Source organism: Ustilago hordei, assembly GCF_900519145.1.
Source record: "Ustilago hordei strain Uho2 genome assembly, contig: UHO2_contig_05, whole genome shotgun sequence".
NCBI classification, from domain to species: Eukaryota; Fungi; Basidiomycota; class Ustilaginomycetes; order Ustilaginales; family Ustilaginaceae; genus Ustilago; species Ustilago hordei.
The window spans coordinates 403,128-429,924 of record NW_024545279.1 but is presented as its reverse complement, the minus strand read 5'-3'; the positions used below and the strand labels follow the sequence as shown (position 1 = coordinate 429,924).

At 52.1% G+C, this 26,797-nt stretch overlaps 10 protein-coding genes across 10 annotated transcripts; 3 read left to right on the top strand and 7 right to left on the bottom strand.

Annotated features, from left to right (window-relative positions):
* Window positions 1-19: 19 nt before the first annotated feature.
* UHO2_03125 (uncharacterized protein) lies at window positions 20-1,543 on the bottom strand (the record flags this gene model as incomplete). The annotated part of the gene is made up of 1 exon (XM_041558041.1): window positions 20-1,543. The coding sequence occupies one exon, from the start codon at window positions 1,541-1,543 to the stop codon at window positions 20-22; it is 1,524 nt and encodes a 507-aa protein (XP_041413975.1).
* Window positions 1,544-2,090: 547 nt separating this feature from the next.
* On the bottom strand, window positions 2,091-3,665 carry UHO2_03124 (uncharacterized protein; the record flags this gene model as incomplete). Its single annotated transcript, XM_041558040.1, has 1 exon — window positions 2,091-3,665. One exon carries the CDS (start codon window positions 3,663-3,665, stop codon window positions 2,091-2,093), a length of 1,575 nt encoding a protein of 524 aa, XP_041413974.1.
* A 345-nt stretch (window positions 3,666-4,010) lies between these two features.
* On the bottom strand, window positions 4,011-4,946 carry UHO2_03123 (uncharacterized protein; the record flags this gene model as incomplete). Its single annotated transcript, XM_041558039.1, has 2 exons — window positions 4,011-4,708; window positions 4,802-4,946. The coding sequence occupies 2 exons, from the start codon at window positions 4,944-4,946 to the stop codon at window positions 4,011-4,013; spliced, it is 843 nt and encodes a 280-aa protein (XP_041413973.1).
* A 733-nt stretch (window positions 4,947-5,679) lies between these two features.
* On the bottom strand, window positions 5,680-10,221 carry UHO2_03122 (uncharacterized protein; the record flags this gene model as incomplete). Its single annotated transcript, XM_041558038.1, has 1 exon — window positions 5,680-10,221. One exon carries the CDS (start codon window positions 10,219-10,221, stop codon window positions 5,680-5,682), a length of 4,542 nt encoding a protein of 1,513 aa, XP_041413972.1.
* Window positions 10,222-10,607: 386 nt separating this feature from the next.
* UHO2_03121 (putative G10 protein) lies at window positions 10,608-11,208 on the top strand (the record flags this gene model as incomplete). Its single annotated transcript, XM_041558037.1, has 3 exons — window positions 10,608-10,870; window positions 10,949-11,015; window positions 11,092-11,208. The coding sequence occupies 3 exons, from the start codon at window positions 10,608-10,610 to the stop codon at window positions 11,206-11,208; spliced, it is 447 nt and encodes a 148-aa protein (XP_041413971.1).
* Window positions 11,209-11,468: 260 nt separating this feature from the next.
* On the bottom strand, window positions 11,469-14,948 carry UHO2_03120 (uncharacterized protein; the record flags this gene model as incomplete). The annotated part of the gene is made up of 4 exons (XM_041558036.1): window positions 11,469-12,899; window positions 13,290-13,334; window positions 14,048-14,572; window positions 14,874-14,948. The coding sequence occupies 4 exons, from the start codon at window positions 14,946-14,948 to the stop codon at window positions 11,469-11,471; spliced, it is 2,076 nt and encodes a 691-aa protein (XP_041413970.1).
* A 3,075-nt stretch (window positions 14,949-18,023) lies between these two features.
* Window positions 18,024-18,975, bottom strand: UHO2_03119 (uncharacterized protein; the record flags this gene model as incomplete). The annotated part of the gene is made up of 2 exons (XM_041558035.1): window positions 18,024-18,284; window positions 18,364-18,975. 2 exons carry the CDS (start codon window positions 18,973-18,975, stop codon window positions 18,024-18,026), a joined length of 873 nt encoding a protein of 290 aa, XP_041413969.1.
* A 1,216-nt stretch (window positions 18,976-20,191) lies between these two features.
* UHO2_03118 (uncharacterized protein) lies at window positions 20,192-22,099 on the top strand (the record flags this gene model as incomplete). Its single annotated transcript, XM_041558034.1, has 1 exon — window positions 20,192-22,099. One exon carries the CDS (start codon window positions 20,192-20,194, stop codon window positions 22,097-22,099), a length of 1,908 nt encoding a protein of 635 aa, XP_041413968.1.
* A 1,602-nt stretch (window positions 22,100-23,701) lies between these two features.
* UHO2_03117 (uncharacterized protein) lies at window positions 23,702-25,438 on the top strand (the record flags this gene model as incomplete). Its single annotated transcript, XM_041558033.1, has 1 exon — window positions 23,702-25,438. The coding sequence occupies one exon, from the start codon at window positions 23,702-23,704 to the stop codon at window positions 25,436-25,438; it is 1,737 nt and encodes a 578-aa protein (XP_041413967.1).
* A 175-nt stretch (window positions 25,439-25,613) lies between these two features.
* On the bottom strand, window positions 25,614-26,414 carry UHO2_03116 (uncharacterized protein; the record flags this gene model as incomplete). Its single annotated transcript, XM_041558032.1, has 1 exon — window positions 25,614-26,414. One exon carries the CDS (start codon window positions 26,412-26,414, stop codon window positions 25,614-25,616), a length of 801 nt encoding a protein of 266 aa, XP_041413966.1.
* Window positions 26,415-26,797: the final 383 nt, after the last annotated feature.

The following is a 26,797-nucleotide window of genomic DNA, read 5'->3' as shown; positions in this document are numbered from 1 at the left end:
CTGTGTTAACGGTGTGCGTCTAGCCAAAGTAAAGATCAACCAACATGGTCGCCACGCCCAACACGATCTCCAACATGATCAACAAAATCACTACGATCTCCAAATACTCTGAATGACTGCTCGTCACCTGATCCTTCAACAACTGCAACATGTCCTGCAACACTTCCACCCTCGTATTCAACAGATCTATCCTCTGTGGGATCTCTAGATAACTCCTTGCGGCCGAGTACAACGGCTCCAGGTCCGGTTGTCTCCAGAAAATCTCTGGACTGTCGACAATACTCCCCACCAGATGAATGTTCATTCGTAGAATGAAAAGGTGACCGATCTGTTTCATGATTTCTGCGGGTGGCATTCCAATTTTACCGCTTTCGGCGATGGATTGTGGGATGTCCTTTGTAGATTCGATGGTGTTATCGATGATACCTTCGAAGAAGGAGATTTTGGTTGATTGGGCAAGTGCATGGGAGAGGGAGAGTTTGGTCATGTAAGAGGAGCCGCGACGGAGGGTGATGACATCGTTGTAAATGCGGGAATAGTCGGCGAGGTACCAGTGAAGGTCTTCGGATTCGATGTCTTCTGATGCGAGGCGTTCTACTTCGAATCGACGGAGTTCTCGGAGGAATCGTTTCTCTTCTTGCAAAGTCATACCCCAGATGACGATAGTACCGTAGTCCATGATGAAGAGTTCAGGAACCACGTCGTCGACGGAGAATCGACTACGTTTGCGTTTGGCTGCTGCCTCGGCGTTCTCGCTTGAAGCATTGGCTGCCTGGCTTGCATTGCCGTCTTGTTGCTGCTGTTCTTCTGAATCTTGATTCAGTTCCGGGATTCCGAGCAGATCTCCCGTCTTTGCGTCCTTATTTGATCGATGCGAATGCGAATGCGAATGCAAATGCAAATGCAAATGCGAAAGCGAAAGCTTTCCCGAACCAGTTCCACCATTCGCATTTGCTGGAATGAGCCCTCTTGCCTCATCAACGTGTTTATAGGTGTAAGTAGTATACAAACACTCGTCAAAAGTAAGCACGTTGGTCTGATGACTTGATCTCCTCGCATTCAACCATTTGGTCAACTCTCGCATCCTATACGATGTAGCCGTCGAATAAGCCGTGACACGCGGCAACTTGGCCCTTGATCGCTTCGTCAACCTCCTCGCATCCCGCCTCATCGAACCCTCCGGAATCTGAGCCAGCTGCTTGTACACTTCTACAGCCTCCTCATCCTCTCCCTCGCCAGCATCGTCTGACGAGCTGTCGTCATCATCGACTGAGTGATGCGGCGAGTTTGCATTCCCGAGTGAAGCGGTAGGGTTAGGCGGTTCAGAATGCGTTGGATTGCGTCGGTAGCCGCTGGATGGGTTGGCTAGAATGCTTTGTCCGCCAACAGATCCGAATATGGCAGCACCGCCGCCAATGGTGGGAGAGGAAGCATTGAGAGGTGTAGCCCCTCCACTAGGTGCGCCGGTGGAACTGTCTTCCGGTTCCTCGGGGAGGATTTTGAGTTTGGAGGACTGCTTTGTTGATCGGGTGCTGCGGTACATGATAGGCCAATGTCACTCGGCAGAGTAGGAATCCTAGTTGTAGTCTCCCTGCTGTGCTGCTGATGGTGGAGAGAGCAGGGATAGTGACGGGGTGACGGGTAGGAAGGATGATAGTGTGACGATGAGCATTGGGCACGTTTTACATGGTTTAAAATCGGCTGCCATCCGAAAAATTGGCCTGTCAGCAGCAGAAACATCACAGCACGCAAGAAGACAGAGAGCAGAAAAGGCGCGTGCATTCGCGCTGTTGCTGCGCTTGGGTGGAGGGCAATTCAAGTCTTCGGAAACTCCTCCATCATCCTCAAAAAAAAACCGCATCTTTCCCACGCTCCCACTCACAATCGAGATTTATCATCGGATAGCTTCCGACAACCTTTCTCAGCAGCTGATCGGATCAGCCTACCAGAATGTATGCTCAATCGGCTGATCCGGCATTCACATTGATTCCAACGGCTCAGCCGAACAGTATAGCGTGACTTGGAACTGTGACGGTGTGACCATTGCTGTATTCTATATACTAAGACGTCTACAAATCATGGTTTCAGCTTCAGGCCTGCTTCCAATACAACTCGCCAATGTCGCCAACTTGATCAACCAACGACCTCAGATCTTCCATCTTGGTCCTTGGATGAACCACCAACCTCACAAAGTCCCCAATCGCATTTGGCAATGGTGCGAAATCGACCGCAAACATACTTCTCTTCTTTAACTCGGCATAAACGAACTGCGTTGCTTCACTTCTCTTCTCCACCTCTTCCTCTCCCTTCGCTTCCCCTTTCGCACCTGACGGAAGCGGTCTGAAACAGATCTGCAAGAACAACGGATCAGCCAAAGGTCCCAGCTCAATTCCTTCCTTTGTTCTGATATACTCCACCAACTCCGTCGCCAAATCCAATCCCGCATCAACGTGCTCACCGAACCCATCCTTGCCATACCTTAGCCAGTAGAGCCAAAACTTGAGCGCATCGCCACGACGTCCACATCCCATCGTCTTCATCGCTGCATTCTCACGGCGGTCTTTCGAGTGGAACAGGTAGCCTGCGTCCAAACTGTTTGCTGACAGCGTGTCTGCATCTCGGACAAGTAGGAAGGTGCATTGGAGAGGTACATTGAGCAGTTTGTGCGGGTTGATGGTGATCGAGTCAGCCAGTTCGCTTCCTTTCATGAGGTTGGAGTAGAGGCGACGGTGGGAAAAGACGATCGGTCCGCCCCAAGATGCGTCGATGTGCAGCCAGCAATTGTGTTTACGCGCGATGGTGGAGAGTTCGGGAAGAGGGTCGAACGAACCTAGCACGGTGGTACCGGATGTGGCGTTGATGAGGAACGGTGTTCCAGTGCCTTGCTCTTTTGCTTGAGTGAGGGCAATGTCGAGAGCTTCAGGACTCATGCGTCCGGTAGAGCCACAAGCGACCTTGATTACCGAGTCCAGTCCCAACCCAGCCGAAATTGCAGCCTTGTCAAGCGAATAGTGGCATTGCTCAGAAGTGAACAGTAACGGTCTTGTCGCTTTGCCTTCCTCCAACAGTCCCTGCATTACTCCTAGCAATCCTTGCGTCCTAAATCTAGGGAAAACGTTCGCCAATGCTGTCTGCACAGCTAACGTATTTGCCGATGAACCACCTGGCATCGTCAACCCATCAGCTTTCTTCTCTGTAAACCCAAACACCTCGCACAACCCCTCGATGCATCTCTCCTCCGCCAGACTCAGCACTGGACTCGCAGACATCACATGCGCATTGGCGTTCACCGCACTCAGCACCAGGTCTGCTGCAATACCGACAGGCGTAGGCGCTGCATAGAGCTTGTCGAGGAAGCGGCCGGTCCATGGGTTGACCGAATTGTCAAAAACGAGCTTGATTGCTTCGAGAAGAGCGGTGTCATCCGTAGGGTCGGCCGTATCGGGGAGACTGAGTGAGACGGCTTTTCGGAAGTCGGGGATGTTACCCCATGGTGCGACGAAGGTCAGAGGTTTCTCGCCTGATGCGATGAAGTTTTGGACCAGTTCGAGAGCCTGTGGAAGGATACGGGCGGCTTCGACTGAGGCTGGTTCGATTTGAAGAGGACTGTGAGAAGATGAGGAGGCAGTGGCGCCATTTGTCGCGTGGTTGCCGTTGACCGTCATGTTGTGCGAGATCTACGGGTCTATTATGTGGTGAGATGATGGTGGTAGGGATAGAAGAACACGAACACGACAAGAAAGAAGCATGCCCACGAGGAAGAGCTCGGCTACATGCGCAGAGACTTGATTTGCCTCTTTGCGCAAGAAGATCTCGCAAGGCGCAAAAGCCCGCTCCGCCAATCTCCAGAAAAAAGAAGAAAAAAAAAAAAAAAAAAGGTCTCCGATAAATTTGCCGCTCTGGCACCGGCTAACTCACAACGAGGCCTTCCTCTTTCAGACTGGAGCTCTTCCACACCGCACCTCTCGATCTTTTATCTATCTTTCGCTGCTCATTGACATAGCTTGAGATCATGGCTGAGAAAGCTTTCGCGCCTTCACCCGCAACCGAACATACATAACGCTCCAAACCCCACTGTTTGCATCGAAGCAATCGCATCTAACCGCCTCCTCTACCTCCCCTACCACCTTTTCTCTCTCTTCCTCGCCTTCTATCGCGTTCAAGAAAGGCCCAGCGAAAGTCCTGAGCCACCCTCTCAAACCACTCTCCTTCGGCAGTGGTGTGATGCGCGGCACCAGCTCGCAGCTCTCCACTTCAAACCCAGCCTCTTTTAGCAGTGCGCTGTATTGATCCGGGGAGGGGAAGAACCATGGATCGTACTTCTCCGGATCGACGCTTCGCCTCTTGAGGGCCAAGTGAAGCTGTGAGCGAATACCGACGCAGTTGAGAAATCCACCAAGCTCCGCAGCGAAGATGCCATTGGGTTTGATTGCCGAATAGATACGCGAGAGTACGAGAGAGGGATCGCGCTTCATCCAGTGTAGAGCTGCGTTACTGAAGACTTTGTCGTATACTCCAAGATGCTCCAACGGGATCTTATCATGGCCGTCTTGGGTAATGAATTGTAGCGGTGCATTTGGCTGTAGAGTCGGATGAGAGGCATGAAGGTTACATGCTTTGATGATCATATCGTCGCTGGCGTCCAGTCCGGTGACTTCTCCGTCCGGGCCAACGATTGTGGCCAAGTCCAGGGTTATTTCTCCGCTTCCTTTCAAGATAGAAGGGCAGCAGTCAAGACAGAGTGAGGATCGCATGAGTTTGAGATCTAAGAGCTAATATGGGTAGAAGGTAGGGTGCTTACCACAACCATAATCGAGAATCTTATCGCCAGGTTGAGGGTCAAGTAGCTGTAAGACGGGCGCTGTGTAGGCAGAGGAGTAGACGAAAGATGCATTCTGACGATAGACTGTTGCATCTTCGCTTCTGTGGTATTTCTGAGATGTCATCTTTCCAGACGCTCCTCTTTCGCTATGATGTGAATCGGGACGGGAACGAAGAGGGCGCAAGTCGGAGGAGGGAGGAAGCTTTATACGTGATGAGTGTGGGGAAGAAGTGTTGCATCCTGACTCGATTGACGGAGGAACCGGCCGAAAAACTCCAGACTGCGGAACGCGGAAGTTGGGCCTGTCCGTCAGAAGAAAAGCCAAAAAAAAAAAAAAAAAAAAAAAAAAAAAAAAAAAAGAAAAGAAAAGTGAGCGAAAGACTTGGCGTTTCTTCTAACTGCACCTTCTTCCACCAACAACGAACAACACCATCGCATTTCCAACAGCTATGATCCGACTGCAACGACATTGCCTGTGACCCTTTCTTCCCCTTCTCATCATATGGATCACGTCCAGCCCCCATGAGAATATCCCGCTTAACACTCTGTTGACAACCGAACCAATGTGGTTGCCATCAATTTTTAGTAGCGGGAAGATTGTTGCACCTCATGCTCTTTTTCTTTCTCTTTCTACCTTGTCCTTCATTGGATGGAGATGAGAGAGGGGGAAGAGGAGACAGGACCCCGCACAGACACCACTTACTCGCCATGCTTACAGGAGTAGGAGGTCACATTCGTCGGGTAACATTCCCCTTCACTCCTCCTTCCATGTTTCCATCTTTGTTTTCTTTCATCAGCTTGTTTAAAGCAATGGCATTTCGTTCGACAAAGACGTTTCGTGTATGTGACAGTAAGCTCTACTCTTGAAACAGCATACTTTTCCCAGGCAAGAAACCACCACCCGGACCAGTACCATTACTTCCACTCGGTCCCGCCGCCATGATCCCCCCGACTCCACCCTCACCTCTCCTCCTAACCGCTTCATCCACCGCTCTCTGCAAGCTGGGCGGTAACACTTCTTCCACATCCTCCACATCCACCGCTCCACCCAACTCCTTTGCCACTCTCACCGGCACGGCTTCCGCGATCGTACCATGCACGCTTTCCCTCTCGCCCAACTGTGAAGGTGCGATACCTGGTTCATTCTGCAATTCTAGATCCGGATCGAAAGGCTCTCTGCCCACTATACCCCTTAGTACTGCCAAAGCCCCCACCTTACTCGTCACCAGATTAGCGTGCGCGCAAGTCTGACTCGTAACACAACTGGGACAGCCTTCTGTACAGGGACATGCTTCAATAACGCTAATCGCAATGCGGATGAGACCGTCAAGATGTTCGAAAGCTTTTGAGCAAACTCCGCCATTTTGCCCCGGCATGTCGTAAAAGATGAGTCGAGCAGGACGTTTGCGCGAACTAGGTTTGGCCGCGTATTCTTTCTCTGCGATCTTACACTCTGTTCTTACATCTCCTGCTACAGAGACGACGAACATGGGTGTGAGGGAGAGAAGCGCATGTTCAGCAGCATGGATAGCAGCTGCTGCATTGATCCTCTTCTCCGTCATCGTATCGATCAACCATGTGGGCACATCAATCCATAACCCTTTTGTATGCCTGATGAACGGTGGACAATCCACTTCTACAGCATCTAAAATGTTCGCCTGTCTATCCACTTTGAAGTAACCCCAAACATAACTTGCGATCGTAACTTTGCCGTAGTACGCCAAATACGGAGACTCGCGCAAGCGTCGAATGCGGTAGGTCTCCATCGCGTCGGTGTTGGTGTGGTCTCGAGGACGGGTGTGGTAGTTGACATCAGCTTGGACCATCCGTGCGATGCGAGTTTCGTGGTTGATATCTTGACAGATATAGGAGAGGCCTTGATGCATGAATACGGCTCCTTCGAAAGCTTCAAAGATTGCACGTTCCATTTCGACTTCTTCCATGACTTTGGCGCCGCCCGGTCGACCGGGGGTATCGTCGATGTAGCAATAGCTGTCTTGACGGGTCCCACGAATGGCAACGTCACGGGCGGGGTTGGGTCGGAGCTCTTCGCGACAGTAGAAGAAGCCTGTACCGTCGGTTTCGAGTCTTGTCTTGCAGAGAGTTGCGAGATGCGGGCCAAAATATTGCTCATCATCCTCAATGGTGATTGGCATTTCTTCGGCTGCACATTGGAGGTGCGATTCGAGAATGAAGTCGTTGCCGAGGTCGACGGAGAGTGCTGCATCAGGCTGAAGGAAGATCTCATCAGGGAAATGCATGTAGTGCTGATCCATGGGCCAAGGATCACCTATGAGCACCGAGAGCGAATCTTTCTGTCTTCGACCTGCTCTTCCCGCTTGTTGTCGCAGACTCGAGATCGAGTACGGGAACCCTAGCATGATGACTGCGTCTAGACTTCCGATATCAATACCAAGCTCGAGGGCAGAGGTGGCGACAATGCCAAGCAATTGACCTTTGAACATATCTTGTTCGATCTTCCTCCTATCCTGGGGCGAGTAGCCAGATCGGTAGGACATGACTTTGTTGGCTACATCGGGTCGATCCTCCAGCAAAAGGTCATTTCGCACTTGACGCATGACAATCTCGCACGTCCTCCTGACTTTGGTGAAAATGATAGTTCGCACACCTCGCTGGATGAGATGACGGAAGACTTTGCTCACTTCGGCGTACGAGCTTACCCTTCCCTGGGCAGGATCAGATTCGTCGATGTAGGGAGGGTTCCAGATGAGCCATTCTTTTCGACCTGCAGGCGAGCCGTCCTCGGTCACCACATGGACCTCCTCTACTCCGAAGAGCGTCTGCATGTGTTGCTTCGGGTTTGCCACCGTAGCACTACAACTGACGAACTGAACAGAACGGTTGCCAAGTGCACTGCAGATACGACGTAACCGACGCATGATGAAGCTGACATGCGCTCCGAATAGGCCGTTGTAGATGTGCAGTTCGTCGACGACGACATACTTGAGATTGCGGAGGAAACGTCGCCATAGATCCTCACTCGGTAGGATAGACTGATGAAGCATGTCAGGATTGGTAAAGATGACATTGGCGCGCTCGCGGATGTCCTTGCGCAGGTCTTTGTCTGTGTCACCGTCGTAGGTGGCAACGATGGCACCTTCGACTCCCTCGCAGTTGGAGATGAGGCCTTGCAGCGATCGCCTTTGGTCTTGGGCCAGAGCTTTGGTGGGGAAGATGAACATGGCTGTCGAGTCGCCGTCTTCTTCGATGGCGCCAAGTACAGGCAGCTGATAGATGAGCGACTTGCCTGACGACGTCGAGGTGGAAACAATGACATTCTTCCTTTCGTGCAAGGCATTGAGCGCCTCAGCTTGATGCGCATAGAACTGTTCAATACCATGCGTTGCATACAGTGCGTTAACAACACCCTGCGAGAGCAGATAGTTGAGCTCTCCAGTCTTCGCCGGTCGCTCATCAAACACTTTGTGCCCACCAGGAACGATCTGATCCTTCCACCACGGAGCAATCTTCATCTCCTCGATGACCGAAGCGATGCTTGGCCGATGCTGAGGGTTCTTCATCAGGAACTCGAGTCGGATGCGCTTCTTTTGAGGTGTATCACCTTCTGCCCTGGAAGCCGTCTCGGGGTTGAGCGGCACATGGTCATGTGCTGCATCGATGAGAAGCTGGACAGGATCCTCGTCTTTCACCTTGCATGCAGCTAGTAGCTCGAGTACAGCTTGCTCGAACTTAAAGTTGCGCTTGTTGATGAGCTTCATCATGGATGCTGTTGAGGGTAGCGAGTACAGCTTCAGGTTTTGTTTTGGCTTAGCGTTGGGATTGCCTGGCGCCCTTTTGGGTCCTCGACGCATACCTGGACGTCCACGAGCGGTCGCTTTAGGTCCTTGGAGAGTACCATCGTTGAATTCAAATAGCAGCACGTATTTGTCTCTGGCCCTCTGCTTGCCTTTCGCCTGGAGCTGCTGTACTTCGAGCTCGGCAGGAGGCAACAACGGGCCCTGAGGTCTACCTTGAGCATCTTCATCAGCGACATCTTGGAATCCGCCGCCTGTTGTCGCAAAGCCAGCAGAGTCTACTGCCGCCGCCGCTCTAATGGCAGCGGCTGCTATCGAGTTCGGACTGTCCGGAATATATGGATCGCCATCTGCGATTGCTTCAGCCACTCTCTCGTATAGCTCGTCTCGCAACTGCGTACGTGACTTCTTCTTGACCGTGTTGCTCGCGGGATCCTCTGCGTTGGCTCTGCTGTCCATGTGAACCTGCAACATATCATGCTCGACGTACGCAAAGTGAATGAGGTCACCACATAGGCTCTTGATCTGCGCAATATCAAAGATCTGCAAGGGCCGTCTGGTGAGCCCTTCAACACTGCTCTTGATGGTATCGAAAGTTGTGGTCATATGCTTGCGAGCTGAACAGAAGGAGTAGACTGTGTTGATGGCACGGAAGGTCCTTTCGAGTTCGAGAAAGTGCTCTGGCCATGGATCTGTGCGTTCGAGTACTGGCTTCTCCAGCGCAGGAATCTCTGAGACAGACCGAGACAGATCTGAGGGCGTTGCTGATGGTTGCCTTCCGACGATTGCGTCTCGAGTTGAGTTTGCGGAGGCTGTGGCCGAGCGAGCATATCGCCCTCGCTTTTGTCTTTGGGCAACAGGCGGTGGTGTAGTCGGCACGGGCGCTAGATCAGTCGTTGCAGCTCGTGGTGGGGAAGATGGAGGCGGCATCGATGTGGTGGCTGGCGCTGGCGTTGGTGCCGGTGCCGGTGTCCTTCTTAGTGATCCTCCGTTCGAGGGCAGAGCCGCAGGCTTGCATGGCGGCGAGACTATCTGGAATCCAGCATCATCGTCCTCATCTTCAGACTTGATCTGGATAAATTCGGCTTCTTCCTTCACTGCCACTGCGGGGCCCAGTGAGCGCCGCGATAGGGTGGGGGATGCAAGAAGCGGGTCGTCCTGGTCCGCTTCGTCTTCAGACTTGGCCTCCTGTGCGACCTTTCTTGCTGACGTTCGAGCGTTTGTACGTACCGGACGCGACTGCCTGGAATATGAGGGAACACTCTGATTCAAGCTTCGAATGCCAGCCTGCTCGATTGCATCGGCAATTCTTCGGCTCGCGGCTTTCCTCCTCGTCTCTGATGGCAGCTCGGTTGGGTCAATCGCCTCTGCAGTATTGGCTCTAACCGATGTTTCTCTATGTGACCCTGCTGGCGCCGGAGTTGCTGATATTCGACCTAAGAACAGCGCGGGTTCATCCTCGTCTTCGCTCACCTCTTCTACCACATCTTCCTCCTCTTCGGGATTCTGCTCCGTTCCGTTTGAAGCGTTGCGCCTGGTAGTCCTCGGCGGGCAAGCACCATTCTGTCGAGCCTGCGTCTTCTTGTGTAGGATGTGTTGACCCTTACGGATCAGTTTCGGCATCTTGGCAGCTGTTCATACCTCTCGCTGCAGGTAGGGGTGGCGTTGTTGGGAAGGGAGGAAGATGGCTGAGGTGAGTGAAACAGCAGCTGAATATATACCTCCACTTTCGTGTCTTTGTGTCGCGTAAAGTGCATTTCTGAACCCTTTTTCGCGGCTTCTTTTTCTGGGGTTTCCGAATTCCGGAAAAGCATCGATTGATGTCGGAAGACGACATCTTGCTCAACGAGCCTCTTCTTTTTCTTCTGCTTCCACCACAACACTATTCACGGTCACCACTATACTCCTCTCCCAGACAACATCACGCACGTAGAAGCAATAGAGCCACGGATCTGCGCTGTAAAGACAAGTCCCTGCAGACAGAAACTCCTCCGGAAGATACGATCACAATGCCCCGTCTACGAACCTCAAGATCAACCCCACCGCCAGAAGGCTTTGACGAAATCGAGCCCATCCTCGAAGAGTACGATCGAAAGATGCGAGACGCTGAAACTGAAGACACAGATGGTAAACGAAAAGTCGAAACTTTATGGCCCATCATTCAAATCAATCACACACGCTCAAGATACATCTATGATCTGTACTACAAACGGGAAGCGATCTCCCGCGAACTCTACGATTGGTTGCTGAAGTATCAGTATGCGGATGCAAAGTAAGTCTATAACCAATCTACGGGGAAAGAGCAGGGAGTGGTGATGCTGACATTACACTGTTGTGTTCGAAATCGCAGCTTGATAGCAAAATGGAAGCGAACGGGGTACGAAAAGCTGTGCTGTGTTCGATGTATCCAGTCTAGAGTAAGTATCTTCGTCTGTGTCTATGGCTGGGTCAGTGAAAGGCTGACAGTCTTTCTTTGGCATCGTGAATCAACAGGACATGAACTATCAAGGCTCGACATGTATCTGTCGAGTTCCAAAAGCGCAATTGCGTCCAGGGACAGTGGTCGAATGCGTTCATTGTGGGTGTCGTGGTTGCAGCTCATCCGACTAACCCGAATGCAATACGGATCATCAGAGCGCAACAAAGCTCTGCACGGCATCTCACGCCTGGTGTGATATGCGTTCTGTGCCCATGGCCCGAACCCGTGCCATCTCTCTCCAACAAGGGGCATCACGAATTAGGCAGCACGCGGCAAAAGAGGACGATGAGCAAGCTCGTGTAATTGCGTACAGAAGAACGAGATGTGAGAGACTAGAGAAAAGCGTACAAAAGAGAATAGAGACGAATCGAAGGCAGAAGAGGTGGTAGTCTCAGTCTACACGCATAGGACTGCCAGGAACAATACCTGCAGCATGAGCACCATCAATGATCGGTTTACCCAAGTTATCCAACCTCGGCGTCACACTGCCCTGAGCCTTGTTCCTACGGCCCAACAACGTAGCATTGCCCATGTTGAGCTCAAATCCGCGCTTGCGGTTCGAGTTCTGACCACGATCTCGCGGGCCTGCACGACCATCGTAGAGTGCGGCTTCGGCAAGACGACGGTCGGCACCACCCCGACCTTGGTACTGTTGCTGTTGTGTTGACTGTGCTTGCTGTTGCTGGTGGTGTTGACGCGATTGTGCGGCGGCTTGCGAACGAGCTGCAGAGCTGCTGTCGTTGTGGTCACGAGCACCTCGTTGCTTCTCGATGGCTTCACCCGTTGCATCGCCGTACTTTCGGCGGGCTTCATCGGCTTCGTCGCTCTCGTCTTCTTCGTTCAGCTCACCGAGAGGGATGTTGCCGCCAGCACGCTTCCTTGCACCTTCCTCTTCCATTCGATGGACGGCGTAGGTGACATCGAAAGCTTCCTTGAGACGGTTGATCCCGGGCGACATCATCGCATTTCGAGCTGAATTGCCCGTCTTCATGGCGGCCAAGAGTGGCGAATCGTGTGGCATCTCGGATGCCTTGGCGAGGGTAATATCGGCAGAATCGAGGTTAGAGATGGGATCCTTGACATTGCACCATGGGTGACGCAGGAACTCGTCAATGGTGTATCGCTGTCGAGGGTCAACACACAGCAAGTGTGTGATCAAGTCCTTGGCAGAGGAGCTAATGTCATCCCACCATGGACTCAAGAAGGTATAGTATCCCTTGGCGACCTTCTCTGTCAACACTGAAATCGACTCGTCGTAGAAAGGTGGGAAACCGCAAAGCAATGTGTACAAAACACATCCGAGCGCCCACATGTCGACCGACTTCGAGTATCGCTCGTCCTTGACGATCTCGGGTGCTGTGTAACCGACAGTACCACATGGTGTCATCGTGCTCTCCTCCCAGACGACTTTGCTGAGACCAAAGTCGGCGAGCTTGACTCGTCCGATTCCACCACCGCCAATGCCAGGCATGAACTCTCCCTCGTCCTCCTTCTCTTCATCGTAGGGACGCTGGATGGGCTGCTTGGAGGGAATGATCTTGATCGACTCGAAGAGCAAGTTTTCAGGCTTGATATCACGGTGAACGACACCGCGCTCCTCGTGCAAGTATCGGATGGCGTGAGCGACTTGCAGGATGACATGGCGGGCGAGGCTCTCACTGAAGTACGTGAGCTTGACAATTTGGTGGAAGAGTTCGCCTCCCTCCATGAGCTCAAGCACCAAGAAGTAGTGCTCGCGAGACTCGGAGAAGGAGATGAGCTCGACAATACCTTCGTGTTTGAGGTTTCGCATGATCTGGACCTCCTTGAGGATGTTTGCGCGCTGTTAGTGAGAACAAGAGAATGACAACGGACGAAGATGATGTCAGTACGGTGTTTCAGAGAAAAGGGTATGAAAAGCCGAGACACAACAAAGGGAGAAGTGCGAAGGTGGATAAGAATATGGCAGTGTCCCAGAATCAAAGGCGCCGCTCTCTGGCCATGAGTGCGGCCGCAAAGCAACGAACAGTGCAGTGCTGCCTGGGACAAACGCCGAGGGGCAGCGGAATCGGGGTAGAGGTAGGAGAGGAGAGGAGGAGGGAGGGGAGGAGGGGAGGAGGGAGGAGAGAGGAAAGAGAGATTTGATAGATATTTGATCGAGGAAGTGGAAAAGGGAAGCGGATCCGGGGAGACAGGCAAGACGGCGGAACAGGAGTGGACAAGTGAAACGGACCTCTGTGACGCGGTTCTTCTTTCTGAAGTTAGGGTCAAGTCGATCCTGCGAAGCCGGTAGTATGACGTTGTAGAGGTGTAGAGTAGGGAGAGCGGTTCGTCCATCGGTATGGTAGTTGAGATAGTTCGGAGGTGAGGGGAAGTGAGAAAGTGGTTAGTGTCCGCCGCCTTTTGTGTGGCATGGATTATGGTCCGATGTTCGTTCTTGCGTGCGCCGTGGTTGCTGGAAAAGACTGAGGAGCTCCAAGGACCACAGCCGCTATAGGTTCATGTGAACCTTCATCAGCTCTGGCAGCAATGTACATGCTAAATCGGCACAGAGTCGAGAAAAACAGCGAAAGAGCTACGCTTTCTGCCAAATCTCAGGGTAAAGCTTTGCCTCGATCGACTCGCTAACATCGTCAGATATGATGCCGCCCGCCGGAGTTTCCAGGCATCCGACAACACACGAGGAAGGAGCACCGTCGAGGGGCAAGTATGTGCGTCTCGCTGCCGAGCTAGAAAACCTTGGCCAGAGGTATCCAGATCGGTAGGTCGTACGCTACCTGGCAGAGCATCGTAGAGCTAAGCACTGCGCAAGGGCCACAATGCTTAGCTGTGCAATACTCTGCAAAAAGACTTAGACGGAACACGAGGCGAGAACGGAACGCAAACGAGAACAGGAACGGAAGCAAATCACGGCGCAAAGGGCAAGAACCAAGAAACAAAACGAGAAGCAGAACAGCGAAACCGAACCTTTGACTTATCCTGTGTACTTACCTGGTTGCTATTCATCTCATACTTGCGGACAACCTTGATGGCAACTTTCTGGCCAGTCTGACGATCTCTTGCTTTGTAGACGTTGGAGAAGGCACCGTCTCCCATCTTCTTGATGAGCTGGAATCGCTCGCTAAGACCTTCGTAGTAGGGCATCTTTTCGGATGCCTCGCGCTCTTCGGCAACGATGCGCTCTGCCTCACGTTGGTACTGCTCGTTTGCAGTGGCGCCCTTCGAAGTGCCGGCGGCGGGCACGCTGAGGTGGTTGCCGTTGGATGATTGCTTCATATCGCGGGCCTGCTGTGACTGAGAAGCTGTTGACTGTGGTTGCTGCGAAGATGAAGAGGCTGTTGCCGATGCGACGACGGGAATGGGAGCGGCGGCGTGGGCTTGTGAAGTTGTTGCGGGAACGGGTAATGCTTTGTCCTGAGGAGCGAATCCGGTCTGGTTGACGGAAGACTGATTCCTGGAAGAAGAGGAGCTGTCGGTGGGATGAACTTGGATCGACGGACCTGCAGAGGCGTCGTTCTGTGAGTGCGAGTCAAGACATGGCGGCAAAGATGATGGTGGAGGTGGCATCAGCATACTATTACGAAGCAGCACGAGTCAAAGAGCATAGGATCGGATAGCGATTCCGGATCCACGTTAAGTGTGAGGGTGTGATGGCCATGAAAGCAGATTGTGGGCTGCTTCGACCAAACCCTGACGGCGTGAGCAGCAACGAGGAGTGAGTTGCAATTCCGGCCGAATGATTTCGGAGAGACGTGATGGCGGGACCAATGCAACAAACTCTGGTGGCAACGGTGATGTCGAAGAATGCAATACTTACGCTCAAACCTTCTGGCGCTTCCCGAGCTGCCTTTCCGTGCCTGATGAAGTTCTTAAACTGCTCCAAAACGGGCATTGTTGGGTGGTGGTGGTGATGGTGGCGGTCGAATGCAGGTGAATCTATTGATGGTGGGTTTACAGCTCAGATTGACGACGGCAGATGTATGCGCAGTCCGGTTTTCGCAGTTAAATTTGGTTCGAGTATAGAACTCGACTCGATTTCAATTTGGCTGCTAGTTCGTTTCCTGACGAATCAACGTAGATGGTGGTGGTGACGGTGAAGGTGGTGGTGGTGATGATCAGAAGCTGAACAACGTCAAAGATTTCTCTTATATAGTACGTTGTGTCTGGCAAGAAGTTGGCGAATATGATGGGAAAAAAAGGTCCGAAATTCTGATGCCGTTTCGACGAGGTGATTAGTTAAGATGAAGAAATCGCCGGCTGAAACAGGCGTGAATGAGAGAAAGAGTGTGGTTCAGGTGATGGTCGAGAGACGTTTGCAAGTTGCACGTCTTGATTCGGCTCGCAGAAGAGGATGTAGGCGGTTATGAAGGAAGGTCGAGAGTACCAGCTTTGCAAGCGAGCACGAGGTCGATGAAAGGTGGTGGTACGAAAGACTGAGACGGAGGAGGGGACGATAAGTTGTGGTAGAGAAGAAAGTTGGTGACAGAAGTCTGATCTCCGGTACGAGGGACTTTTGTACAAAGTTGTACCAAGTGTCTAAACTGAGAGCAGGCGATGTGGTGATGATGATGATGATGATGAACAGGACGTGTGGATCCCGAGGATTGACGTCGGCGGGTAAACGTCTGCCGGCTGCAATAGTGCTTGTAAGCTTTGGTTTTTTGGCTTTGAATGCGAAGACGATAGAGAAGTGGACTACAGTGACGGCAACTTAGCAGAGCACAATGAGTCAGCAAGGGGGATGATGCACGAGGGCAGAAAGGTGGCACAGAAAGAGAGAGGGCGTTGGAGGAGGATGAGGTCAGGGCGGTAGGCGAGAGCAAGGAAGAGACGCAGGAAGGGCGAAAGACAGACAGGTCTGTGGGAGAGGAGGCTGGAGAGGTGTAGAATGACTGTTTCTGGAGTGGGAAAAGATGACGAGAAGGAGAGGATGCAGTGAGGAAACCCCAAAATAGGCCCTGCAGCAGATCAACGTCAGAGAAGTTGGCGAAGTGGGAGTTTTGAGCGGTCGGAGCAAAGAGCAGTTTCTGGTTGTCTGGCTGACAAGCTGTAAGTTGGGTAAGATGAGGTAGCTCGCTGTGTGATGTGCAGCTTCTATTGTCGACAACGTAGAACCAAATTTGGCAAACTTGAATTCCAGGCCGAGTTGATGATGATGCTGCGGCTGGAAGAGAGCAGAGATGAGGTGGGAGCTGCAGATGCAGACTAGCGACTCTGAAAATAGAGCCACGAGCCAGAGTTTGGCCTGGAGAGTGAGTATGCAAAGGCAAAACAGGCAAATCGGCAGTGACAAGGCTTCTAAGGAGATGGGAGTGAAGGTTGCGGTGCGAGATGGGGAAGCAGTCGCTGCTGACTCGGTGGCAGGGTTCTTGAACTGGAGCTGCAAGGTGGGGTCTTTGGCAGAAGTGGGGGGAAATGGAAGGGTCGGCAAAGCCAAGAGGGAGCTGCAGAAGGCGAGAAGGAGTGTCTTTCAGTCTAGCTGGTGCTGACGATGATGCCGCTGATGACGACGATGATGCGTCGAGTTGCAGCTGCCGGCCAGGAGGGAAGGCTCACAGAAGATAGAGCTCGAAAACCTTGACCAACCAGGAGATTAGCAGCGACGAGCGTTCCTGCGCTGCTGCTGCACTCGAGACGCAGCCCAACGCAATCAATGACGAGCTCCGCGCGCTTTGGTCCTTCAGCTGTCCACTCATTTCGAACCAAGGTTCCAGCAAACTGGATCCCAGTTCATCTTTGCTGTTGGACTACGGCTGTTAGCAATCTCTGTAGGTAAGAAGAAAGCATCTGGTGCGCGCCAGATATCTGTCAACAATGAACCCGCCTTATCGCCAGTAGGAGAGACTCGAAGACAAATGAGACGCTGACCTTGAAAGAGGCTGCAGCACGCAGTCGTCACCTTGCGATACGCAATACTGTTGCATAACGAAGTTGGCGGATCTGACTACAGTTGATGTTGCCCTGTGTCTCGAGCTCGTCAAGCTGAGTTGAGGCTTACAACGGCCAACCCAAGGCGACCTGCAGTAGTGTCCTATTTGTCGCGTGCTTGGCTATCAGCTCCAAAGTCAATCAGAATCGGTTTAGTGGGTGGCATTTTCGGATTGGCGAGCCGCGAAAACAGTTGCCGAATCCGATTCCGAGTCCGAGTCCGAGTCCGATTCCTAGTCCGAATGCGAAGGCCCCTTTGCAGTCCTCTTGTGACGAAGCAAAGCGTCTGAGATAGAGGAAAAAAAAAGAAAAGAAAAGAAAAGAAAAAAAAAAAGAAAAGAAAAAAAGAAAAGAAAAAAGAAAAGAAAAAAAGAAAAGAAAAAAGAACAAGGAAAACAGAGCTGTTGGGAGCTGCTCCAAATATCCGTGTCTGGATTGTTGACGAAATTGATGCAAATAAATCAAGCAGCAGAGCGTTACCTAGCTGCCCTTCGACGTAATTGAACAGATTAGCCCGTACACTCGTCTTCCGCTGCCACACTTCATAGGCAGGTCTTACAGAATTGGCTACAGAACAGTCTGAGCAAAGCCCGCCAGATGGGACTCTCAAGTTCAGCTAGCGGAGTTCATATCAAGACGTCGAACGGCAGTGCTTCCAACACGACATGACGGTGCCCCGCAGATTCATCCTCTCATCCCGAAGCGTTGCCGTGAGCTAGAGATCATGTCGACGTGCTCGATCTGTTCGAGCTTCGTCCCTGTCGTAGATCTGCATCGCACCTTGCCTGGCCATACATGGTGCAGCAGCGTTTTCGCAGTCTCGGCTTGAACTACTTAGCAGCCAATGACAACGTTTCGCAGTTACTCTCCTCCTGTCCTGCCCCTTTGCCCACGCGCACAAAGATCCACATCCACGTGCAAGTCGTTCGTTGCGGATCGTCACAAAGCAGTGGATGATCTCTTCCTTTTCCGATGCGTCGCGATCCATCGTACGCATCGGACTTGTCACGGCGTCAATCGAACGATCCATTGATTTCATCTAAATGTACATGTTACCGTCACCTAGCACTGCCAAGTTGGTTGCTGGCTTGATTCGTCTCGAAGCGGCAAAGTCGAGAATAGTCTTGCTTGGCGCCGATGCTGCTTGATGCTTGCCGCCAAGTCCTGTCAAGGTGCTCAACACATCGCTTGTGGCTGGAGACAATTGAGCAGCACCTAAGGAGCCATATAGCTGGACGTGTAATTGGAAGCTCACGTCTTCAAGTAGCGTCAGGATGGCCGGAATGCTCTCGATGACAGCCTGGCAATGAAAAGAAAGAGAGTTACAGTTAGTATTGTTGTCTTGTATGTCCAGTCTATTTTTGCAGACCTTGACTCACCTTGGACAGGAATCCAGCACCAAGTCCACTTGCCGCTTCAGGGGAGCGAAGCGGTGTCAGCCCTCGCACATCAACCTTGTTCTTCGTCAGATAGCTTGGTGTTGCAAGGTATCTCACAAGCTTGTCGACACCATCTCCGTCGTCCTCGTCAGCAGACTGGTCGCGGTAAAGTTTCTCTTGCGGGCTGTAAGAGTCAACAATCACGATGCTTGATGGTTTCGCTGCCTCGACAAGAGTCTGGACCATGTCATGGAAGCGGCAAGATCGAAGCTGCGGTGGTGGTGCCACTAGCGCCGCGGTGATCTTGTCCCCTGATACGGATTCGACCACTGCGATTGATGCATGTTGCTCTGTCCCCGTTCGTAGCAAGTACTGCTCGGCTGGTGCGGACAGAGATGAGAGCAACGCAGCGCCTGCGTTCCCTATCAAGACCAAAAGTTGGGTGCCAGATTCGAGAGTCGAGGAGCTCGCTCCACTACCGGAAACGATACGGAATGGCTCTTGCCACTTGTTGTCGCCGACCTGAGTACCTGCCTCGAACTCATCCTCAGAGCCCGACTCGAGCTCGTACCTTGGTGCTGGGACCTCACGGTTGACAGGGTCAAACTCCATGTCTAATATGCAGTGTGCTCTCCAGCTGTCGGAAGGGGCAGCTTGCGGGAGGAGATGGCCCCTGTTGTAAAAGGATGTCTGCCGTAGGAGAAGACTGCGCTAGGGGCTCGCTGGTCAAACCAAGGTGTCAGGTCCAAAGACGATGGCTTTGACTAGAAAGGACGCAGAAAGAGGGGTGTGGTCCTTGAGCTTCGAAGTGCGGAAGAGGTTGCGGAAAGATTCGAGCCACGCGCAAGCTTGACCAACACTTCAGGGTCCAACACCTTCTCAAGCGTCGTCAGCCAATAATTTCCGTGTTCCGAAGCTTTAAAAAATTCAAGTTTGTCGTGCGAAAGGCAAAAGCTCAACTTGGCCTGTCGGATTGTGCAATGCATAGCCTATCTAACGCAACTAACTCACATGGCACTTTGCTTCTCAACTCACCTTGCTATGCTATTTTCACGAATGAAGTCCGTTTCAGACCGAATCGACCGACGTGAATACAAGACGAGCATGTCATGTGTATGATTGGCTACTGATGGGCTCGGTCTAGCATCAAAAGCGTTAATCTATTCGCCGTTCCTCGATTTATCTCTTGCATCGTTAAGCGAGTTTCACTTGAGACGCAATCCTGTAGTCGAATTCAACCTTCCCCACCCTGTCCGTTCTTCATCAACAAAAAGAACTTATCAAGTCACACGGAACCACCTTTCTGCAGCACAGGGTCCCACTCATTCCTTCATCCCAAGGTGGACGGAAGATGTGTCAAATGTGAACTTGAATCGAGTATGAGAACGTCCAGCTTTAAGACTACAAGACGGTACTGTGCTGTAGAGTGGATGCAGAGACATCTCCTCGTACGGTGACAGCGATGCGAAGTCGGAAGATCTGTGAGATACCGCTGGCCTGAAGACCGATCTTCTCCCCGCGATCGCACTTTTTATGGCTTCTTATCTGTTGTGAGAGAGGAGCAATCAAAAAGTTTCACTTGACAACCGAGGGAGAACGACTCGTGACCACCAAAGCACGCGAGCGAACAAAGGTTCCCCTCTTCTTCCTCCCACATTTCATCAACTGGTTGGAGAACATTGAAGCCGTCCCCGCTCCAGAAGACTGGTTCGGTCGGTCGGTCTCCTTCCCTGCGATCTGCTTATAAGCTCAAAGCTCGCACGCAAAAACGAGAGCCTCCCTATCTCTCCCCTTCATCCTTCAAACCTGAAGCTCGCCGGCGATCACGATGCTCGGACGGGACGCTCCCCTAGCCTCTACTTGGGCTGCTCTTCTCGCAGCCCTTCTCCTAATCGTCACCAGCGAGATCGCTGCTTCTCCTGTCACCTATCCCTTCCTCGAGGTCCGCAACAATGATCAACAGCCATCCTTCTACGGAGCTGCCTCCCAAGGCAACGCTCCTGCCTACCGCGTTACTGGCAAGAACGGTGCTGTCTCATCCGAGGTTGACGTCTGTTCCAACATCGGCGCTCAGCTCTTGCAGGACGGTGGCTCAGCCGTCGACTCAGTGATTGGTACCGCACTGTGCGTCGGATCCATCGCCTCATTCCATTCTGGCTTTGGTGGAGGTGGCCACGCTCTCCTCAGGTCGCCTGTCTCTCAGGATGCCAACACCAACCACAAGCGTAGCAACGACAACGACGCTCACAGCAAGAGTGCCAACTACATCCACGTTGACTTCCGTGAGACAGCTCCGGCTGCTTCCACTGAGGACATGTTCTCCGCCAACCCTGTCAAGGATGCTTCTCTGCACGGTGGCCTTGCGGTCGGTGTTCCAGGAGAGCCCAAGGCTTGGTGGGACCTCCATCAGAAATATGGCAAACTTCCATGGTCTAAGTTGTTCGAGCCTGCCATTACACTCAATCGTCTGGGCTTCAAGGTCACCACGGAGTTGGCCAAGGCTCTCAACACTACTCAGTATCCCTTCCTCTGCTCAGAGCCTCTCTGGAGCGAGGTATACTGTCCCCATGGCAAGCCAGCTGGGCTCGGACAAACCATCAAGAAGGAGCGCTTCGCAAAGACCCTTGAGTTGCTCGCTCAGCAGGGTATTGATCCCTTCTACCACGGAGACGTTGCAGCAGACATCGTTGACACTATCCATAACAACAAAGTGTACAAGGGCATCATGACTAGGGAAGACCTGGCCAACTACAAGGTCGAGTTCCGTACACCTCGCAACGTCACTCTTAGGGGAGGAGAGTACAATATCTATGGTACTGTCGCTCCTTCCTCTGGAAGCGTCGTGCTTTCGACCTTGCAGACTGTTGACCAGTTTCGTGCTGATGGACAGGAAAATCTGAAGGATATCAACCTTTCCACCCATCGTTTCATCGAGGCGAACAAGTTCTCCTACGGAGAGAGAACCAATTATGGGGATCCAGCTTTTGTTAAGGACGTCTCACGTCTCGAAGGAGAGTACCTCCAGCTAGGCTTTTCGAAGAAGAAGAAGGCCAAGATCGACGACACTCGTACTTTCCCTACAGCTTATTACATCCCAGAGAACAAGAAAACGGATGTGCTGACCGATCACGGCACATCGGCCATCACGGTCGTCGATTCCGACGGTATGGCAATTTCTTTAATCACCACCGTCAACACTTTCTGGGGGAGCACTTTGATGACCAAATCAGGCTTCCCTCTTAACAACGAGATGGATGACTTTTCTTCGCCTGGATCGTCGAACTTCTTCGGCTTTGCGCCCAGCGCAGCCAACTACATTCGTCCTGGCAAGCGGCCTCTATCTTCCATCTCAGCCGTGATCGCGGAAAATGCGCACACAGGCGAGCTCAAACTCAGTCTCAGCTCTGCCGGCGGTTCCCGGATCATCACTGCCGTCACTCAGGTCGCCTACGACGTTTTGTTCAAGGGCGAGAATGCTCAGAAGGCTCTTGCTGAGCCGAGATGGCATGATCAGTTGAGCCCCGGCCAGACCACGGTTGAGAGCGCTGCGCCTCAGGTCCCTGGCTTTGTTGGGTTCAGCAAACAGACAGCAGCTTTTTTGGCTACCGTAGGACACAACATCTCTTGGGTTCCCATTGGAAGCTCGACCGCTCAGGCAGTCGAAAGGCTCCAAAATGGAGAGTTGTTGGCTGCGACTGAGGTCAGGCAGCTCGCTGCTAAGGGTGCTGCCTTCTAAATTTCAGGACGCGAATGTTTGGTTCTGGTAGCCCTGTCAGAGAGAGAGAGAGAGAGATTGTCACCTCCAATACAGCACTTCCATCGACACAGAAGGTATGCAGCATGACCTCACATTGCTCAGTAGAGTGCTATGTCTACAAGTGAGAAGCGTGACAAAGGAAAAGCGAGCGGAACTGAGATCAGGCTAGCCTCCCAAACAACCCAAACATACGCCACCTCGTCTGGGCGTACGAGCGCGTTCAATAGCCTCATACATCCCCAACTGCTGCTCCGTCTGAGCACCAGCTGGAAAGGTGTTCAACCTTAGCAATCTAGGCCCACTTTGATCAATCTTCCAAAAGAGGTGAGCATCGTGCGCTACCAGAAGGTTATTCTGATCAATATCTCTCTGAGCTAGGTTCCATCTCTGACCCAAGAGACTAGTATTGAGCACCCGGGTGGAGACAAAGAACGTACTTCCCTTGCGATTGAAGGATATGGGACCGTTGCTTGGGATGAGAGCGTGCTGAATGGCTCGTTGCTCGAGATCAGGCTGAGCTGGGAGAAGGTAAGATTAGTCTGAGCAACTTAGGTCCGCCTCCATCGATTCGCCAAAAGAGATGCGCATCCACAAGCTCCAACCGCCCTCCTTCTTGCATTCTTAGGTTCCACTTCTACCCAAGGTCACTATCGCTTTTCACCTGGGTGGAAACGTACATCGCTTCAGGTGTAAGCTCCGAGAGGAAAGGCCCGTTGCCTGCAAGGTGAGCGTGTTGCAATGCTTCAGCCTCTAGGTGGGGATGTGCACCGCTCAGATGAAAATAATGATCACGACCCTTGATGCCTTGTACCGGGACTTGATATAGGGATTGGTCTAATCGAGGCTAGCAATACTTGTGGCAGTAACTTAACACAGGACGTATGCATGGAAGATCCGACGTGCCATGTGATGCGACTTATCGTACGAATGGATACATGCGCATTTTTCGATGGTAAGCGAAGGGCCACGATCACTCCATTTCGTCGCAACGCTTTGAGCCATCTCGCTCGCTCGCCTCTCTTCCTTCTTCTCAATCACTTTCTCTTCGTCGCACTTGCCTCCAGGCTGCGCTTCGTCAAGCTTCACCTTCCCTCCCGCCCGTTATACAATACATTTCACTTCTCACGCACGTTAGTTTCTTATACCGCTTTTCTTGTATATCGTTCTTGTGCGCATTCCGCCTTGCTTACACGCGGAGCTCGCAAGCGACTCACTCGAGTTAGGCAATTTAACATTCCTTTTTTCCTCAATTTCTCAGCCTCCTTTTCCAACAATTTTCACGCGTGGTCAAGGGCGATAAAAGGGCGATAACTTACCGTTGATGTGGGGAACCCGGCTTTTGGAAGTCAAAATATCGGATCAAGACCTTTCCTCAATTGAACCGAGCACAGGGTCTTTGCCATTCTGTGTGCAGTACCAACCTCGAGGTGCTTGACTTCACCCAACTCGACAACATCATTCAAAGCTGTGTTTGTTAGCACAGCCAACGCCCTTTCCACGGCCCTCTACCCCTTTTCCTAACTCGTTCTGCTTTGTTTCTCCCACCAACCATCCGCTGTCAAGATTTGAAACCACACGAAGATGTCCGTTGCAACATTAAACAACAACAACGCTAACGGTGGGCTTCCGAGTTACGTCAACGTAGCACCGACTGAAGCTTCTCCGAGTCCGTTACCAGTATCGACAGTTGCGTCCAGCGATGAAGAGCCTTTGCCTCCAGGTATCACTCAAAAAGAAGCCAATGACCCAACGAGCGTCTACAGTCAAACCAAGGCAACACTTCAACTGCCCTTCATCGCGACGACCCAACGTGTACAGCCACCGCCACCTCAGACTGCACCCTTACCTTCATTTCTGCTGCACTGCACTGTGTACGCCGTGCATGATGCACGAACACCTCATCCGGTACCCTTCCAGCAAGTCGGTTGTCCAGCAGCCTACTCTCGAGGCTTGGTACTGGCAAAGCGAATCGGTGTCGAGCTTCCACTACCGTATCTCGGTAACAGACGAGACACAGACACATATGCATACCTCGCACATCCACAGCCCAAAAATGGAGCCGAGATGGTAGGCCGTTCTGGAGATGTGGGCAGGTACAGAAAAGTCAGCCTTTTTCGGGCCCAGGCGAGGGAGTTGACTGGTATCGTGTCCAGACCGTTAGTGGAGAGAGTGCTGGGATCTGTGTATGCAGACGTGGGAGTCCATGGGAGGATGGCCATTTTCCCAGCTGAAGCTGTGCTGCGGTACTCGCATAAATCTATCGATGCAACGCAGGTCACAACTGGTGAGGATGATGGGGAGCAGAAGAGCGGGTGGCTGTCCAAGCTCAAGGCAAAGGCAAAAGGCAAAGGCAAAAGCGAGAACGAGCAGGCCGCTGCTGGTGTCCCGGCAGAGCAGCTTTTGCCAGCTATCGACCCTCCAGCTCCAGCATACGATCAAGTACCTTCAGGAATCCGCTCAATCGAAAGCCCAATGGTTTATGCGACCATCGACCTGCTCGCACCCCCATCGCGTCTTCTGGAAACTGGCGGTCCCTATCCGCTCGAGATGAACAAGGCATCCGATGCTGACATCTCTGTCTCATCTCGACTCTTGGCCGAATTTGACCGCGCATCGGTTGAGGAAAGGTTTCAAAGATTCATGTTCACACCTAACGGTGGCGACAATCAGCTGCTCGCTGACATGCTCAACGCGCTTGAACGTCGAGGTGCTGTTTGGACCGAAGCTGGTCGACTTATCGCTCCAAGCTCAAGAAACCCCAGACCAAGGGAAAGAGCTAGGTTCCTTGTCAAGGGTCTCTTTCCAGAAAGATGGGTTCTCCGATGCAAGTATTACAGAAATCGCAAGTACGAGCCTATGCCAAGCGACCTCGATCCAAAGGAGGTAAAGAAGTTCGGCAGCCCATTGATTGTTCATACTGCTATCGAGAGGACCGGGGCTGAAGGTGTTGACTTGGCTGATTTTGTTGCTCCTCGTTCTGGATCCCCTGCTACTGGGTCTGCCGCTGAGGGCGGACCAAGACTCGAATGGGAATGGGCCGAGGAGGGAAGGCTCATCACCAACCCCTCGCAACGATCGACAACAAGTGCTGGCGGTGCAGAGACTCCACGACCCGACTACATAACAGCCAAACAAGAAGTCTTGCAGGGATATGGCATAGAATCTCCTCGAGCAAAGGCGTTGATCGAGGCCGAACAAGACTTCTTCAGGGGCTGGAGCATTGGATATACCGAAGAGCCCTTCAAGAACGGTGGTTGGTTGGAGATTCTCAATACTCAGTCGGGAATGTACTATGCAGGTGGAGTCGGTGGTTTGTGACGAGGGGCTTGGGCTTGGCGACCTTTGAAAGACAAGATAGATTAACTTTCAGCCTCTGTGTTTGTGCGTTGTATGTGAGATTGTGTGGTTGCACGGATCTAAGACCAACTCGACAAAGAGAGACGAAAGTTTTGACAAGTGACAAGGTGCTGTGCACGATAAAAGCTTCTCCTGCTCAACTCTGCGTAAAGTAAACCTGACCAGCAATCCAAGCCTTTTCAAGCGCCCCTCCCACTGCCTTCAAACCACCTTCGAACGCTTCGCCATTGGCACATTTGAACCATTGCATCATACCCAACACCTTGATATCTGCATAGATGGGATTATCACCACCTAGCCAGAGGCCCTTCTTGTTCTTCTTATTCTCATACAGCTCTCCGAACGGTTCCATCGCCTTTGCATAAACTTTATCCACGCCACCATCTCTCTCTGCATTCTCTTTCGCATCAGTCTCTATGATTTCTTTCGGTGACTTGCCCCAATCGCTAATGCGAGTTTCGTGGAAGAAACCTTGACTTTCCGGGTCCAAAATGTGATACACCATCGGGATGATGGACTTCCATCGATGATCTTTCGTGTATAAGCTTGCTGTGAATTGCTCTTTCAATCCTGAAGCGAGCTGTTTTGATGCTTCATCAGGAAAAAGTGAGCGAGAAAGATCGCCCCCGTTTTCGAGGTAAAGCTGTTGGAGTAGAGCAGCGATGGTCTCGCTTTCAGTCACCCATTCTTTCTCCCCAGACCCGGAACGAGGTGGGGACAGTGTGATAGCTGGTAAAGTGTATCGACTGTCTTTGGGTTGAGGTAGCTCAACGGCGGAGAGAGTCGGGCCAATCTTGCACATAGGGATGTACTCGTGCTGGAAGGGAATGCCGAGAATGCGAAGGGCTAGGTAGGTACGTGTGGTGAAGGGAGACCATGGCTGTTTGGTGGTTTCACAGTGGATGTCGTAGAATACGATCTGTGGGTAGCCTGACATGATGAGGGGTTCAATGCTTGATGGTTGGATGAAGTAGAGAAGGAAGTCAGAGTCATTGTGGTCGTTGTGGAGTGCTTCCTTCGCAAAGGCGAAGGCTATGGCTCGTGCGTGTGGTTCTCCTTCGGCTATGTAAAACAAGTGGGGTCAGAGACGCGTGGCAAAGGTTGTCAGGAAACGGCACTCCGCGGAGATACGACTACTCCACCGCTTGGACACGAAGAAGCATGCATACGGATATGACTCGGCTCCTCCTTTCGGAATGGGTCACGCCAAAGTCTTCATGAGATCTTCATAGAAAGCAATATGGTATTGAAAGAAAATGGGAATATACATCTTGAACAAATACAAAAGGAACAGAGCATCTTCGAAACAGAGTGTCCATC